Source organism: Salmo salar, chromosome ssa09 (genome assembly GCF_905237065.1).
Source record: "Salmo salar chromosome ssa09, Ssal_v3.1, whole genome shotgun sequence".
Taxonomy (NCBI): domain Eukaryota; kingdom Metazoa; phylum Chordata; class Actinopteri; order Salmoniformes; family Salmonidae; genus Salmo; species Salmo salar.
The window spans coordinates 17107054-17125154 of NC_059450.1; the positions used below are offsets into that span (position 1 = coordinate 17107054).

The 18101-nt window shown below is 44.3% G+C and overlaps 1 protein-coding gene across 1 annotated transcript; it reads right to left on the reverse strand.

The window, feature by feature from the left end:
* Positions 1 to 4667: 4667 nt before the first annotated feature.
* LOC106610812 (protein FAM167A) lies at positions 4668 to 7332 on the reverse strand. Its single transcript, XM_014210414.2, has 2 exons — positions 6854 to 7332; positions 4668 to 6248 (listed from the first exon to the last, which is right to left on the reverse strand). The coding sequence occupies exons 1-2, from the start codon at positions 7217 to 7219 to the stop codon at positions 5985 to 5987; spliced, it is 630 nt and encodes a 209-aa protein (XP_014065889.1). The 5' UTR covers positions 7220 to 7332; the 3' UTR covers positions 4668 to 5984.
* Between the last annotated feature and the right edge of the window lie 10769 nt (positions 7333 to 18101).

The following is an 18101-nucleotide window of genomic DNA, read 5'->3' on the forward strand; positions in this document are numbered from 1 at the left end:
AGGGAACTCTGAAAAAAAACGAGCTACAACTGGGAAAATACGTTTTGAATGGTCATCCAACTCGGAATTCCAAGTCGGGTCTGATCCTGAAGATCACTGTCGTCATGATTCAACCCGTTTTTTTCCCCCAGAGTTCCCAGTTGTCTTGAAAGCACCATAAATCCAGAGAATTCCAGACTTTAATGACAAAGTTTGATGACAAAATTTTCCCACAAAGGACAGCCGCACCACCTTCCTGTTCAAGTAAGCACAGCACAACAAGGTGAGTCCAAAAATGTATTGTATGCTGCTGCATAAATGATGTATTATGCCAGGGAGATATGTATACTGTAGCTAAGAAAGTAATACTAAGTGTATGTTGTGTAGTAAGCTGTTAGTAGCCCATGTGCCTCACCCTAATAATATGGTCCCTTTCCCACTCCTAACTTAGCCTAATGTTCTGACTTGGTGATGCACATGTAGCCTATAGCCTGTTTTAGAGAAATGTCATCATCGAATATTGTAAGAGCTTTCATTGTCTGCTTATATTCCCCCTTTATTTATCCTACGGTTCTGACTTGGTGTACTGGGAGATTACTGTAAGAATGGCCCATGTTCTGAATTCTGTCGCTGCACATTTCAAAAGTGCTGAACAAATAGTTATATTGACTACGTCCGTCCTAGCATGCTCATTAATGTCTTAATCAAACTGACTGATTGCCTCTTATCCGCTCGTCGTCCCCATATGCCATAGTTTGTACATCTCAATTGTCAGTAGAAACCACATTTGTTTAAGCAAGTCAGCCATATCAGCTATGTTTTTTTAAAGGCAGTAAATGAGGCTGAATGAACTGTTTGATGATAACCAGGTGTAGCAGTGGCTAAAAAGAAGGCCCTAACAGTTTGTGAGCACCGTTTGTCACCGTTATAGTGCAATTAATGTATCGTTTAATGTTGTGTTGTGTAGTGGCTTTGCTGGAAGGCATCTAAAACTATTTTTGCAGTTTGCCCCACCAAGATTTGCATGCTAAAATCGCCACTGTATGGATGGTTCAGGGGGTCAAGCTACGAAAATGTGTTAATGGCGTGATTTTTTTTACAGCATTAAAAATGTAAGCATTAAACGCGTTATTAATGCGTTAACTTTGACAGCCCTAGTTTAAAACTATGACAAGAGAGACTGTCAACAAATACAACAAAGAGATGCTGTTTTTATGAGTGAGTTAATGTTTAAAGTTCTTACTCAGTACTGTCAACATGTCATAAGCGTCGTAAGGGACAGATCAAGGCGCAGAGGGTATAGTGCTCATCTTCTTTCTTTATTTAGAGTGAACACTCAAACAAAATAAACAAACGACCAAACAGTTCCGTAAGGCACAGGCTATACAGAAAACAACCACCCACAAACCCAAAGGAAAAAAGGGATGCCTAAGTATGGCTTCCAATCAGAGACAACGAAAGACACCTGCCTCTGATTGGAAACCATACTCGGCCACACATAGAAAACGAACATAGAAAATGAAAACTAGAACAAATCCCCTCTAAATAAACCAACCCCAAAACACACAAAAACAACACCCCTGCCACGACCCCTTTACTGGTCAGGATGTGACAGTACCCCCCCCCCCCAAATGTGCAGACCCCGACTGCACCTCAAAACAAAAAAAACAACAAAAAAAACACAACCTAAAGGGAGGGAACGGAGGGTGGCCACCGCCAATGACGGTTCCTGTGCTACCCCCCCCTTCGCCAATCCTCCCACTACGGAGGTGGCTCTGGCTCTGGGCGTAGCTCCCGTTCTGAAGACTCTGGGCTGCAGACCACCGCTGAAGGCTCTTGGCTGCAGACCACCGCTGAAGGCCCTTGGCTGCAGACCACCGCTGAAGGCCCTTGGCTGCAGACCACCGCTGAAGGCCCCGGGCTGAGAGGCGTCGCTGGAGGCCCCGGGCTGAGAGGCGTCGCTGGAGGCCCCGGGCTGAGAGGCGTCGCTGGAGGCCCCGGGCTGAGAGGCGTCGCTGGAGGCCCCGGGCTGAGAGGCGTCGCTGGAGGCCCCGGGCTGAGGGGCGTCGCTGGAGGCCCCGGGCTGAGGGGCGTCGCTAGAGGCTCCTGACTGGGGAGCGTCGCTGAAGGCTCCGGGCTGAGGAGCGTCGCTGGAGGCTCCTGACTGGGGAGCGTCGCTGGAGGCTCCTGACTGGGGAGCGTCGCTGGAGGCTCCTGACTGGGGAGCGTCGCTGGAGGCTCCGGGCTGAGGAGCGTCACTGGAGGCCTCCTGCGTGGAGCTGGGACCGGTCTCCCCGGACTGGGGAGACTTACAGGAGACTGGGTGCGCAGCGCAGGCACGGGGCACATTGGGCCGTGGAGGTGAACCGGCGGTCTGGAGCTCAGGGCTGGCACACCCCGTCCTGGCTGAATGGTCACTGTAGCCCGGCACGGGCGGAGCGCTGGCACAGGGCGAACTGGGCTGTGCTGGAGAGTGAGGGCTGCCGTGCGTAGAGCAGGCGCAGGGTAAGCTGGACCGAGGAGACGTACTGGTGGCCAGATGCGCTGCGCCGGCGCACTTCTCCCTGGCTGCCGGCCAACTCTCGCCCGGCAACGCTGCGGAGCCCACACTGACCGCACCGGACTGTGCGTGCGTGTGGGCGATACCATGCGCATTTCCGCATAGCTCGGCGCTCTCCTCGTCACCCGCTCCCCACGGTAAGCACGGGGAGTTGGCTCAGGACTCCACCCTGACTCTGCCCAACTCCCCGTGTTGGGCAGAGTGCCTCTCGCACTTGCCTCTTGGCTTATACAGCGCCTCATAGTAGCGCCGCTCTGCCTTCGCTGCCTCCAGTTCCTCCTTCGGTCGACGATACTCTCCAGCCTGCCTCCAGGGTCCTTTCCCGTCTAAAATCTCCTCCCATGTCCACGACTCCAAATACTTCTCCTGCTCCTTACCCCGCTGTTTGGTCTTCTTTCGGTGGGTGGTTCTGTCATATAATAAAAAGGGAATTATTTGTATGCTTACTCAGCTGTGCTTCACAAGTAATACAACAACGGATCTATTACCGGTGTGATCATATAGCCAGGTTTTCTCCAGATGTTACGCTTGGTATTCAGGCCAAAGAGTTCCATCTTCATTTCATCAGACCAGAGAATGGTCTGAGAGTCCTTTAGGTGCCTTTTGGCTAACTCCAAGCGGGCTGTCAAGTGCCTTTTACTGAGGAGTGGCTTCCTTCTGGCCACTCTACCATACAGGCCTGATTGGTGGAGTGCTGCAAAGGTGGTTGTCTTACTGGAAGGTTCTCCCATCCCCACAGAGGAACACTGGAGCTCTGTCAGAGTGACCATCGGGTTCTTGGTCACCTCCATGATCAAGGCCCTTCTACCCCGATTGCTCAGTTTTGCTGGCAGTCAGCTCTGGGAAGAGTCTTGGTGGTTCCAAACTTCTTCCATTTAAGCATGATGGAAGCCACTGTGTTCTTGGGAACCTTCAATACTTCAGAAATGTTTTGCTAAACTTCCCCAGATCTGTGCCTCGACACAATCCAGTCTCGGAGCTCTACGGACAATTTCCTCGACCTCATGGCTTGGTTTTTGCCCTGACAAGCACCTTCAACTGTGTGACATTCTATAGACAGGTTTGTGCCTTTCCAAATAATGTCCAATAAATTGAATTTATCCCAGGTGGACTCCAATCAAGTTCTCAAAACACCTCAATGATGATCAATGGACCTGAATACTTGTGTAAATTAGGTATCTGTTTTTTATTTTTAATACATTTGCAAACATTCTAAAAACCTATTTTTGCTTTGTCATTATGGGTATTGTGTGTAGATTGATGAGGATTTTTTATTTATTTAATCCATTTTAGAATAAGGCTGTAATGTAACAAAAATGTGTAAAAAGGGAAGGGGTCTGAATACTTTCCAAATGCACTGTATATCCTATAATTAATTACATTGTTTCCAATTGGCCTAGTTATCTCTCTCTCATGTCATTCATGAGGTAATCTCAGTGTAAACTAGTATGTCATGTCTACCCATTTTGTAGAATAATTGATGACATCTTGACATCTTTATGAATTCATGAATTTATGCTGTACCCCTTAGGGCAGGGATCATCAACTAGATTCAGCCGCGGGCCGATCTTTTCTTGAGAGGAAGGTCGGGGGGCCGGATCATAATTACAAATCATTTGTAGCCTGCAAATTGAATGCAAGAAGCACAAACAGATATAATATTTGACTAAAACGTAATAATTTGAAACCTTTGCATATGATCACGTGTCTCTATTATAGGTGGAAATACTTGGGAACAGATTTCCCAAATTAAAATCACTTGGAGCTGATTTCCTGTTTTTTTTACAGTTTATGTGCAACAATGGGAAAAAATGTATTTTTTTATGGCTCAGAAAACTTGGGGGCGCAAATAAAACAACCAGTTGGGGAACCCTGCCTTAGGAGGTTTTCTGATCAGCTTACACCGCGTAATTTTTAAGAGACAAATGCCTGCTGTAGTTGAAAGAGGAAACTGAAGGTATTTCAGGATGTGAAAGGTTATAGCTGACTGAGCACTCAGTGAGGTCTCACGTAATGACTCAGGTCATTTACCCTGTTCTAACTTTTTTTACCTTTAACTAGGTAAGTCAGTTAAGAACAAATTCTTATTTACAACGACGGCCTACCTTAATGGACAGACAGACAACAATTTTCTTTTCTCAAGTGTATTTTCAAGTTTGTTGCAATTTTTTGTGCATTTAAACAAATACATTGAAAAACAAGCATCTTGAAAACTGCTCTAGTCTGCCTCTAGTCATTTCCCTCATACATTAATGGATGGCCTTGAGATATTCCTGCATTAGCAGGAACTTGCATTAGCAGGCACTTACAAATCTACATTTTGCTTTGTGTATATTCAGCAAACATTTTGTAACATTTTGTAACACCCACCAAATCCTGTTCAACATTCACTCCCTCAAATTTCCCACCCCAAAATACTTTCAGTTTCTCCTCTTTCTTCCTGAGAACAATATCTTTAAATACATCAAAAACTTTGATACAGTTTTTTACTTGGACAACATTGCAGTTGGCCAAGCCTATAATCTACTGTAAAACACAATGACAGCACATTGGGCTGTGGTCTGTCTACAATATCTGGATCATCTAAAGGAAAATAAAAAGCATGGAGTACTACATAAGGCATCGCCTGGAATAATGTCCTATCACTGAAGCCATGACCCAATGGAGATCCTTGCTATTTCTGGTCTCAGAAGAAGAGGTGACAGAATGCTGGAATGTGACCTACAGCTTCCTGAGGAGTGTGGACTGGGACTCTGCCAATGCAGAGGGGAGAGAAATGCTTCCCACTAGGCTGTCAAATGTCCCTGGTGGTGTGACTAATGTTAAGGTGTCTGTATGAAGAGATGCATACTTCCTCCTGGGTTGTGATTAAAGTATGGGACTCGTGTTAATGAGTGTTAGCGCTGTGACCATTTTTTCTTTGTCTGAAGAAAGACAATTCCCCTGTGCAACGCTCAAGAGACATCTCTAGTTACGGTACCACCATGGCAGTCAGGCCTATTCTATATGTCAGTGGGTCATCATAACTAATTATCTGAATACAGTGCAATTGAGCGGACACCATGACAATCCAAACTCAAACCATATCCGTTCCAGAGCCACAACTCATCACCATCTTCCCTGTCTATCTACTCTGACCTACCAGTCCGCACCTTCCCTGAGGTGCGTTGGAAAGGTGCATCTTTGCTATGGGTGTATGCCGTGCGCCTACAGGGCTCTACTATGGAGGCCTGTGTCTCTCTCACGTCAGGGCTAGGCACGGAGCAGAGGAGTCATTTCCATTTCCTCCCACTTGGCTAATTACAGTCTGCCTGCTCTGCCAGCCATTCTTCTTCCCTCTCATGTCATAACAGAAACCTGTGCAGTGGAAAACCCCTGATTACCCTGCATAGATTAGATAGAGGCGTTAATACAGTAAGTCAAGCCTCGCAGGGTGGTATATGTTTTAACAGAGGGAGAAGCGTCGGGAGTTGATGTTCATCTTGGTGAGGCCAAGGTGTTTGAGGGGGGTGGAGAGGGCGAAGGCAGCCTTCATGGGGATGTCACAGAGCAGGTCAGACTCCTCGCCACACTCCTCCAGCTCGTAGGTGGCGTCGTCCAGCATCTCCTTGTGGCGGTGACACACCTGCTCCACCTTCAGCCGGTGGATCTCCACACGCAGGCGGATCAGCTGGCGCGCTAGACGGTTATCCTGGAACCGCATCTCCCTCTGAGGATGACGAGGAAGGGAAAGAGAGAGGGAAGAGATTAGCAATCAATATCAATTCAAGCGCTCAATCCCTAGGTTTTCAGCATTGATATGTAAAGACACCAACACATGAGTTGTGTAAAAAAAATTGCATTTCTATTTTAGGATTTTTAAATCTCCGAAATGAACACAAGGTCCCTGTTGTTTTAGTGCGTTTGCATTGTTTTGGATGCAAAGATAGCACAAAGTCATGCTGTAATCAGACAGGCATTCAATCAGAGCTCAACCTGAAAACAGGTTTATTTTCCATAGATGTCTCCATCACGTGACACTGGTGGCTGGCACATAGACTCTGCACTATGGCACACCTGCGTCATGAGGATGCACAAACCAGGCAAACCAAACCACTGAAACTACCTACCTGGTAATTATGTTTGCCAAATAGTCGCATTGTGTCCGATTCAAATCGACTTGAATATTTTCATTGTATATCGGATTCTAAATATCTAGGACGTTATGCAGAAATATTGCAGCCTTATTAATTTCTAACATGTCCAAGTAAAAATAACTGAGTCAGAGTTGGAGACAAAAAGAGACAATATCTGTATTAAAATAAGTGCACTCACCAGCTCCTTTCTAAGAAAATCCAACGCATCATCAATGGTATCGAAGCCACAGATGTTGCGGATGGTTAGATCTGAGTTCTCATCCCGCATAATTTCAGGCAAAAACACATATTTCTCTGCAGTCTCTTGACTATTATCTAAACCATTTGGGTTCTCCTTCCACGGTCGGCTCTGCAAGCGCTCCTGCCATTCAAAGTAGGACGGTCTGCGGGTTTGTAACTTTAGTTTTTCGGTAAGTACTTTCACATTGTTCAAATCCTCTGCGTTTCCCTCTGTATCTCCTTCGCAGTTGTCCTCGCCTCCCAGCTCCTTGAAGTCCATTGCAAGGGCACTAGATGTTTTAAATGGATCTGCGTAAAAAGACATTATATAGGCTCCAAAAACTTGTTAATGAGTTATTCACAGAGCAGGATATGTCCCTTGAGTGTTCAGTCAGTGGGCTTGCCAGTTCTGGATTGGAGTGGACTGGTGATCCTTACTGTATTTATAGAGTGATAAGGATAAACAAAAGTTACCGCCCCTTATTGAGCGAGGCTGCGAGGGAGAAGAGGTGTAGGCCATGCAAGTGTGCAGCCTCCCTCAAGTATCCATGTGACCACACGTTGGTGAAAGAAAGAGTTAGCGGTGTCTACTTATGGCAGCACTCAGGTGCAACTTTTAACATTGGAATGCAAGGATTTGATTTGACATGTCAACGGTTCAAAGGCTTTAAAAAATCCTACTCGAAAATGGCAATCGGATACAAGTGACATTGATTTATCCATTTCTCTGAAACTTGTGAAGTTAAGATGACACCTAGATATATTTTGTATTTATATGGAATGTTTGTAATTAAAATATTTCTTATTTGATTAGATTTGAATTATTCTAGTGTTACCAATTCATTTTTATTAGGACAGGTACAGTAGCTATTCATACAAACGATGTATCAATGCATGATCCTGACTGGAACAGCTGACAAACTGTATAAAGGTTTCACTTATTAGGACTGTGATATGTGGTTGTTTTACCTAGCTTGTATGTCGCTCTGGATAAGAGTGTCAGCTAAATGACAAAAATGCAAACGTAAACTCCCCAGAAATAGGATTGGAATGTTTTCATTTAGGGCAATGCCTCCATCTAGTGGTGATGTTTTAACACACACGGGGAATCAATTCGACTTGCTCAATAATGGGATGGAAAGATAGATGGGATAGCAAGCAGCTTGCTGCATGTTTTACACTATATGTGAGTGTAAATATCTACTCTCTGCCACATACTGTTTGACCTTCAGATGATGAATTTTCTATCAAAGACTAGGTCAACACACAGGGAATGAGAATGGTAATCACAAATGTTGACCAATACAGTGGCTTGCTTTAGGTTGGTGACCTGAAGTTACCAGATGAGTAATGTAAACTAACTAGTCTGGGATGGTTCAACAACAGCTTGAAAGAGACAGCTGATTTCACTCATAAAATCTAGTATGATTTTTATACATACTCAACTCCAATGGTCGAATTAAGCAATAAGGCCCGGGGGGGTGTGGTACATGGCCAATATACCAGGGCTAAGAGCTGTTCTTAGGCACAGCGCAAAACACGCCCCAACCACGAGCCGTTCACTCCTGTACCGTCGGGCACACGGTATGGGAGTATGAGGTCTGATGCCAACAGGCTCAGAGACAGTTTCTATCTACAAGCCATCAAACTGCTGAACACTTGAACTGGACTGACCACCTGCATTGGCTCTCTGCACCTCAGCACACATGCACTCACGCATACTGATATACGCTCTTATTATGATTGCTAAATGCTGCACAATATAAACAGTTGCCCCCTAAAACACGTGTTAATATTGGACTATAAATTAATTTGTTTATTCTATTGTGCTATTTACTTTATGTTCCTATTCTTAGCTTTTATTATTTCTTATTGTTGCATTTTCGAGAAGGAACCTGCCAGTAAGTGTTTCGTTGGATGGTGTATACCATATGTATCCTGTAGGCGACAGTGGGGTAAGTTGAGCTTCACTCCGTCAAAGGAAATATAGTATTATTTCTAACAAAATTATCTACATATATTTCAGGATTTCGTGTATCCCTGGAAAATATCAGAATTTATGTAAACGTGGTTTGAAAACATAGCTCGTCCCAAAAAAGTGGTCTCAGCACAACTTACCCCGGGTATGGGATAAGTTGAGCGGCCTACAAATTCCTGTACTGAATGAAATATTACCACTAACTTTTTAAAACCATGTCTGTCTTTAGAACAGAATGGCTGCGGTTCCGGATGTTCTGGAACCTGACTTGCCGTGGCTATTGTTACGGAGATTTCTGCGCATGTGCAGGATTTTTGTTTATGTAGCTACTGCTCCGCTGCCCATCATTGACATGGCTGGACCCTTCTAGCCATGACCCATTGAGATGCAGGGGGAAACTTCATGTTGTCCACTAAAGATATAAACTCAGAAAAAAAAGAAACGTCCTCTCACTGTCAACTGCGTTTATTTTCAGCAAACTTAACATGTGTAAATATTTGTATGAACATAAAGATTCAACAACTGAGACATAAACTGAACAAGTTCAACAGACATGTGTCTAACAGAAATTGAATAATGTGTCCCTGAACAAAGGGGGGGTCAAAAAGTAACAGTCAGTATCTGGTGTGGCCATCAGCTGCATTAAGTACTGCAGTGCATCTCCTCCTCATGGACTGCACCAGATTTGCCAGTTCTTGCTGTGAGATGTTACCCCACTCTTCCACCCAGGCACCTGCAAGTTCCCGGACATTTTTTGGGGGAATGGCTCTAGCCCTCACCCTCCGATCCAACAGATCCCAGTCGTTCTCGATGGGATTGAGATCCGGGCTCGTCGCTGGCCATGGCAGAACACTGACATTCCTGTCTTGCAGGAAATCACGCACAGAACGAGCAGTATGGCTGGAGGCATTGTCATGCTGGAGGGTCATATCAGGATGAGCCTGCAGGAAGGGTACCACACGAGGGAGGAGGATGTCTTCTCTGTAATGCACAGCGTTGAGATTCCCTGCAATGACAACAAGCTCAGTCTGGTGCTGTGACACACTGCCCCAGACCATGGCGGACCCTCCACCTCCAAATCGATCCCGCTCCACAGTACAGGCCTCGGTGTAACGCTCATTCTTTAGATGATAAATGTGAATCCGACCATCACCCCCGGTGAGACAAAACCGCGACTCGTCAGTGAAGAGCACTTGTTGCCAGTCCTGACTGGTCCAGCGACGGTGGGTTTGTGCCCATAGGTGACGTTGTTGCCGGTGATGTCTGGTGAGGACCTGCCTTACAACAGGCCTTACGAGCCCTCAGTCCAGCCTCTCTCAGCCTATTGCGGACAGTCGGAGCACTGATGGAGGGATTGTGTGTTCCTGGTGTAACTCGGGCAGTTGTTGTTGCCATCCTGTACCTGTCCCGCAGGTGTGTCTGTGTGTTCGGATGTACCGATCCTGTGCAGGTGTTGTTACACGTGGTCTGCCACTGCGAGGACGATCAGCTGTCCGTCCTGTCTCCCTGTAGCACTGTCTTAGGCGTCTCACAGTACAGACATTGCAATTTATTGCCCAGGCCACATATGCAGTCCTCATGCCTCCTTGCAGCATGCCTAAGGCACGTTCACGCAGATGAGCAGGGACCCTGGGCATCTTTCTTTTGGTGTTTTTCAGAGTCAGTAGAAAGGCCTCTTTAGTGTCCTAAGTAATCACATCTGTGACCTTAATTGCCTACTGTCTGTAAGCTGTTAGTGTCTTATTGACCGTTCCACAGGTGCATGTTCATTAATTGTTTATGGTTCATTGAACAAGCATGGAAAACAGTGTTTAAACCCTTTACAATGAAGATCTGTGAAGTTATTTGAATTTTGTACAAATTATCTTTGAAAGACAGGGTCCTGAAAAAGGGACGTTTCTTTTTTTGCTGATTTTTAGGTGGTGGGCGACGGCGAAAACAGTGAAGCTGATCGATCTACGTTGAGGGAGGAGCTGATGTTTTTGTATATAACAATTACATATTCTTATGATTACTGTAAAATTTGTTAGCACCTTAAATTTGTGCACATTTTCTTTGAAAAAGTATATTTCAACACAATTTTGTTTAGCGAACTGCTAAACTTGGAGCCAATCAGATCTCCCGTACATACCCCTAGTGATAAAGGGAGGCAAAGGCCTGCTTCTATCTACGATGTAAACACAGCCCGACATGAAATTGTGATCTGCTGTCAGTGTAACATTAGCTCCCAAAAACTGAAATAAGATAAATCTGATAAATCTGTTTGAGTACACTTGAAATATCCAGCATGCAATATGAATGGTCTTGATGATATGAAGAAGTAACTCTGTTGACCATTTAGACAATTTATTGAAAGCTAGCCAATGTTACAGTTGACTAGCCTAGCCAGCGAATACTGTAGACGTCAATGTGCCTGCTCAGGAAGCTAGTGTTTCATTAGCTATCTCTCTGAAAGCAAGGATTATGGATATGCTGACAAAATACATAGCTCCGCCCTAACAATGGGAGTCGTTGTCCACAATGCGGCATGACGGGCTGTCTAGCGCCTGCCTATCCTTTCTTTGGATTGGTGGATACATCTCATTATTGTTATCCTTTTTTGAATATTCGATAAGGGTGGTTGACGTCAACTGCCTGTATTCAATGGAGAGAGATGCTATGCTACTAGCCTCATACCATGAATATTCATAGCCATCTTGAGACAACTCCGATATAAAGTGTTTTTTCTCAAAGTTGCCGCAATGTCACGTGTCCTACTTATATCAGTACACTCATGACAACTTAACCATTCCAAAACTTCTATTCGATCAAATAAACCTCACATAGCAAATAAGCCATACACTTTTTTGTTGACCAAATTCGACACCATCTCATTGACCTCCACACAAAATCTCCTTGCTTGATGGGCGAAACAACCAAAAAACACCACCTGATGGAGGGAGACACATTTTCTGCTGAGTTGGGCCTTGCTCTTCCTCTCTGTTGTCAGTGAATTCCAGAGGTGGGACCAAGTCACAAGCAAGTTTCACGTCGAGTCAACTCCAAGTTGCATATACAGGTAATGACTTGTTTAAATACAAATCTTGGTCTATTTATTGAGGCTACCAGACAGCCCTTTTCATTATTTTGTCTACAACACATTGTTTATGTAATAATTAATTTGAACAACAAATGCCAAACGCCAGCTTCATAAGTAAATGATCAATTTGCAGTAGTTTATGTGTCGGGGGGCTAGGGTCAGTCTGTTATATCTGGAGTATTTCTCCTGTCTTATCCGGTGTCCTGTGTGAATTTAAGTATACTCTCTCTAATTCTTTCTTTCTATCTCTCTCTCTCTCGGAGGACCTGAGCCCTAGGACCATGCCTCAGGACTACCTGGCATGATGACTCGTTGCTGTCCCCAGTCCACCTGGCCATGCTGCTGCTCCAGTTTCAACTGTTCTGCCTGCGGCTATGGAACCCTGACCTGTTCACCGGACGTGCTTGTTGCACCCTCGACAACTACTATGATTATTATTATTTGACCATGCTGGTCATTTATGAACATTTTCTTGACCATGTTCTGTTATAATATCCACCCGGCACAGCCAGAAGAGGACTGGCCACCCCTCATAGCCTGGTTCCTCTCTAGGTTTCTTCCTAGGTTTTGGCCTTTCTAGGGAGTTTTTCCTAGCCACCGTGCTTCTACATCTGCATTGCTTGCTGTTTGGGGTTTTAGGCTGGGTTTCTGTACAGCACTTTGAGATATCAGCTGATGTACGAAGGGCTATATAAATACATTTGATTTGATTTTGATTTGATTCTAGCCATCGTCGATAAACTTCATTTTCCATTTGTTTTGTCTTGTTTTCTTACACACCTGGTTCTCATTTCCCTCATTAAGTGTTGTGTATTTAACCCTAAGTTCCCCCCATGTCTTTGTGTGGAATTGTTTGTTGTAAGTGCTTCTGCACATGTTTACTGGTGCGCGTCGGGTTTTGTACCCATGTTGGTTATTTCTTTATGCCGTTGGTTTTGAAATTAAACTGCTCCGGCTATTTCCTAGTTCTGCTGTCCTGCGTCTGACTTTCCTGCCACCAGTTACGCACCCCTTTACACTTGCAGCTGTAACTGCTGCGAAAGGTGGCTCTACAAAGTATTGACTTTGGGTGGGTGAATAGTTATGCACGCTCAAGTTGTATTTTTTTTTGGTCTTATTTCTTGTTTTTTTTTCGCAAGAAAAAATATTCTGCATCTTTAAAGTGGTAGGCATGTTGTGTAAATCAAATGATACAAAACCCCCAAAAATCTATTTTAATTCCAGGTTGTAAGGCAACAAAATCGGAAAAATTGCCAAGGGGGTGAATACTTTCGCAAGGCACTGTACATGTGTTTATTATTAGGCCCATACAAAAATTGGCCCTCTGAAAAAGAGACCCACGAATGTCACGGTATAATTGGTACTCTGATGTCTTACCTTGCTTCAAAGTAGCCTAGCCAAAATCTGACCATAGAAACAATTAGGGAATTACTTTATAGGCCTAAAGACTTCCTCTGTCATTTCTCTCCTGTTCTATTGGTTTCATATCAACTTTCTTTCTTTGTCCAGAAGCCAAAGGCGTAATCCTAGTCATATTAGCAACCCATCCTAGTTGTTGTGTCTTCAGATTTCCCCATTTTATAAGTTTCTAATGGAGATTTTCATCTCTGTCACATGAAACCACTCGCATCAGTTGCACTTTAACACAGCTTTTTTTGCCAGGTAATTGCATTTTGGTCTAAGGCCATGCAAGGGGCCCTTCAAGGGGGTATAGCGACAGACACAGCTGTACATTGCTATATAAAATAAGCAACACCAGCTCAGACCAAATCCAGGAATGAATGACATTTTGACATATTTAATAGTGTTAAAGGATGTTTTATTTGAGTGTTTTGGTACATCATTATTGAAAAATGTAGTTTTTTTTTCAATCTAGGGTGGTTGCACCCTTGGCCCTCGCTCTATCTCCTCGTCTGTTTTCACATCTGTCTGGTTGGAAAGGAGCCAAGTACGGCTCAGAAAGGTGTTGGCACTGGCAGGTTGAGTTAATGACAAAAGCAAAGGAAAGATCCGCTATGAACAGTCTTATCTTCAAACAAACACCCATGGGCGGATTGGCCTTCCGGTAAGGGCCGGACCATCTATTATTGTGGTGAGCTGGTCGGAAAAAATATTATAATAATGATGATACGGCCGGCGGCACATAGGCCTGTTTTTTTTTAATGACTTTTGTGCAATTTTTCTATTGGCATAATAATCTATATTAAGCATTTGGCTGACCAGTGGGCAAAGGCTGGGCCCCTACGAAGATGGGTCGGCCTGGTTTTCTGATTGGCTGAGCTGAGGTGGCGCGAATTTACATTCAAAGTAAAGCACACATAATCACAGAGAGTGAGACCTGCTCTAACTCTCCGTCAGTCACTAAGTCAGAACAGAAAAACAGAAAGGTATAGTGCGGAAAAAATTTGAGACTAAAAAAAGGGCTTTTGAGGCCGAAGCTGCTAAATTTGTGAAATGAACCGACTTACTTGCTAAAAGTTCTGGTTCAGCAGGTCCTAGTGTTGTGTCTGTAAGAAATGACAGATCAGCTACTGTGGTGCAGAAATGACAGATCAGCTACTGTGGTGCAGAAATGACAGATCAGCTACTGTGGTGCAGAAATGACAGATCAGCTACTGTGGTGCAGAAATGACAGATCAGCTACTGTGGTGCAGAAATGACAGATCAGCTACTGTGGTGCAGAAATGACAGATCAGCTACTGTGGTGCAGAAATGACAGATCAGCTGCTGTGGTACAGAAATGACAGATCAGCTGCTGTGGTACAGTCGAGGTATAGGAAGAAAACAGAGAAGACACACTCATGCACACTGACACAGATCATGTAGCCTACTGCTGCCAGTTAGGCCTCATATTTTGGCTGTGTATTGTATGAAATATACGTCATACCTACTATAGTAGGCTAATTAGGGAAATGGGGGATTTGGGAGAACATTTGTACAATAGGATACTACTTGCAATTTAGCCTAACAAGTCGCTAAATTGGCTTTTATAACAATAAGGCAATAGCCATCTACTAGACATTTATACAGTGCTATATAAACATATATTTCTTAACTGCATTGTTGGTTAAAGGATTGTAAGCAAGCATTTCACATTAAGGTCTACACCTGTTGATATTTGGTGCATGTGACAAATAACATTTTATTTTATTACAGTAAAGGTCAATTCGGGGACTGTCTGTGTATTTGAATTGTTTTATAAATGTTTAGAAGCTTCTGAGTCAGTCTCTTCAGCCCAGGAATTGTGTTTATACGCTGTAGTAATGAGTGACTGTGGTGTTGGATTACATTACATAGCCACAGCCACTGAAGGCTGGAAAGTCCCGCCTATCTCCTGCTTATTTCATTCACTGAAAGGCTTGTCACTTCTTGGCAGAAGGTTGCACATAACCTTTGCGCACTGCACTGTCAAATGAAGGACAACGCTGGAAATCTATCCTCACCCACATAAACTAGTCCCGGCATCGTTCTATGACAAATCATTAGTAAAGTCGTTTTGCAGTCCTTAATCTGAAGTGAGTGCTATTTATACTTTCTAAATGTTTTGAGTGACTGGTTAAATTTCTCGCCAGTCACTCACCAGGCATGCCATTGGTAGACATTCATACAGTACCTGGTAAAATAACAAGCACACAACACAGGAGGTTTTAGTTGTCATAAAATAAGTCGTACTCATCCTTAAAAATGTCGTACTGGAGAGAAGAGGACCAAAACGCGGCAGGTATGTGCAGGCTCATCTTGACTTTTATTAACTATCAAAAATGAACACCCAAAATAACAAAGCACTCACGAGAATGCACGAACAACCAACAGTCTGGCAAAGCATAGGCTCAACACAGAACAATTCCCCACAACCCCAAAGACAAACACCTATATAGGACTTCCAATCAAAGGCAACTATACACACCTGCCTTCAATTGGAAGTCCCAATCATCAACCCAACATTTAACAAACACAAACCCCCTGCCACATCCTGACCTAGACTAAGCAATACGCCCTCTGCTGGTCAGGACGTGACAGTACCCCCCCCTCAAGGTGCAGACTCCAGGATGCATCTAAAAAAGAAAAAAACAAGAAAATCCCCAATACCCCAACAAACAATAACCCCTAAACCATAAGGGAGGGAAGGGAGGGTGGCTGCCGTCAACGACGGCACTGTGCTACACCCTCCCTCCCCAACCCACCTATCCTGGAGGTGGCTCAGGTGCAGGCCGTTCCAGGCAGTCGGGCCACTCTGGCAGCTGGGGACAGTCTGGGCAGTCTGGCCACTCCGGCAGTTCAGGGCAGTCTGGCCACTCCGGCAGTTCAGGGCAGTCTGGCCTCTCTGACGACTGTTGACTGGCGGGCAGCTCTGACGACTGTTGACTGGCGGGCAGCTCTGACGACGACTGTTGACTGGCGGGCAGCTCTGACGACGACTGTTGACTGGCGGGCAGCTCTGGCGACGACTGTTGACTGGCGGGCAGCTCTGGCGACTGTTAACTGGCGGGCAGCTCTTGCCCTGTCAAACAGCCCTTGTGCACCCCCCTAAAAAATTATTGGGGGTGCCTCTCGGTCTCCCTTACCTCGCCAGCCTTCTTCCGCTGCTTGGTCCTTTGTTGGTGGGGAATTCTGTCATAAAATAAGTCGTACTCATCCTTAAAAATGTCGTACTGGAGAGAAGAGGACCAAAACGCAGCAGGTATGTGCAGGCTCATCTTGACTTTTATTAACTATCAAAAATGAACACCCAAAATAACAAAGCACTCACGAGAATGCACGAACAACCAACAGTCTGGCAAAGCATAGGCTCAACACAGAACAATTCCCCACAACCCCAAAGACAAACACACACACCTATATAGGACTTCCAATCAAAGGCAACTATACACACCTGCCTTCAATTGGAAGTCCCAATCATCAACCCAACATTTAACAAACACAAACCCCCTGCCACATCCTGACCTAGACTAAGCAATACGCCCTCTGCTGGTCAGGACGTGACATTAGTAAATATACAGTACCAGTTAAAAGTTTGGACACACCTACTCATTCAAGGGTTTTTCTTTATTTTTACTATTTTCTACATTGTAGAATAATAGTGAAGACATCAACACTATGAAATAACACATATGGAATCATGTAGTAACCAAAAAAGTGTTAAACAAAGATTCTTCAAAGTAGCCACACACTTTGCATTTTCTAACACAGCAAAACTAGGGCCAGTAGGACCTGTCTGGTTGATTTAGATGTCAAGAAAGAGGAGCCATGGCTTATCATGGACAGACCTCTTCCCATTTTAGAAACATTGAGTCTATATGTTTTGACCATGACAGCTTGCTATCTAGGGTTACACCCAGCAGTTTAGGGTTAGGGTTGAGTGAGTGATTTGTCCCAAGAACTATACTTTTAGTTTTTGAGATATTTATCACCAGCCTATTTAGCACCAGCTTATTTAGCACCAGCCTATTTAGCACCAGCCTATTTAGCACCAGCTTATTTAGCACCAGCCTATTTAGCACCAGCCTATTTAGCACCAGCTTATTTAGCACCAGCCTATTTAACACCAGCCTATTTAGCACCAGCCTATTTAGCACCAGCTTATTTAGCACCAGCCTATTTAGCACCAGCCTATTTAGCACCAGCCTATGCTAGTTACGCATTCTGAAACTGCGTAACTAGCAGCACCCTCCGAACCCTTACTTCCTATGGCTATGCGTAAGTGGGGTGGGGCCAATAGGTGCCTGCTTGTTCATGAAAGTATAGCCAGTGGTGGAAAAAGTACTCATCTGTCATACTTGAGTAAAAGTAAATATACCTTAATAGAAAATGACTCAAGTAAAAGTGAAAGTCACCCAGTAAAATACTACTTGAGTAAAAGTCTAAAAAGTATTTGGTTTTAAATATATTTAAGTATCAAAAGTAAATGGAATTGCTAAAATGTACTTAATTATCAAAAATAAAAGTATAAACCATTTCAAATTCCTTATATTAAGCGAACCAGACGGCACCATTTTCTTTTTTTTTCTTGACGAATAGCCAGGGGCACACTCCAACACTCAGACATAATTTACAAACAAAGCATTTGTGTTGAGTGAGTCCGCCAGATCAGAGGCAGTAGGGATGACCAGGGATGTTCTCTTGAATTGGACCATTTTCCTGTCAAAATGC

Bases quoted from the DNA above. Each gene is read 5' to 3' on its own strand.
- LOC106610812 (XM_014210414.2), bottom strand. From the start codon at position 7,219: ATGTCTTTTTACGCAGATCCATTTAAAACATCTAGTGCCCTTGCAATG. The intron at 6,249-6,853 runs GTGAGTGCACTT...CGTCATCCTCAG, and splicing joins ATTTTCTTAGAAAGGAGCTG to AGGGAGATGCGGTTCCAGGA.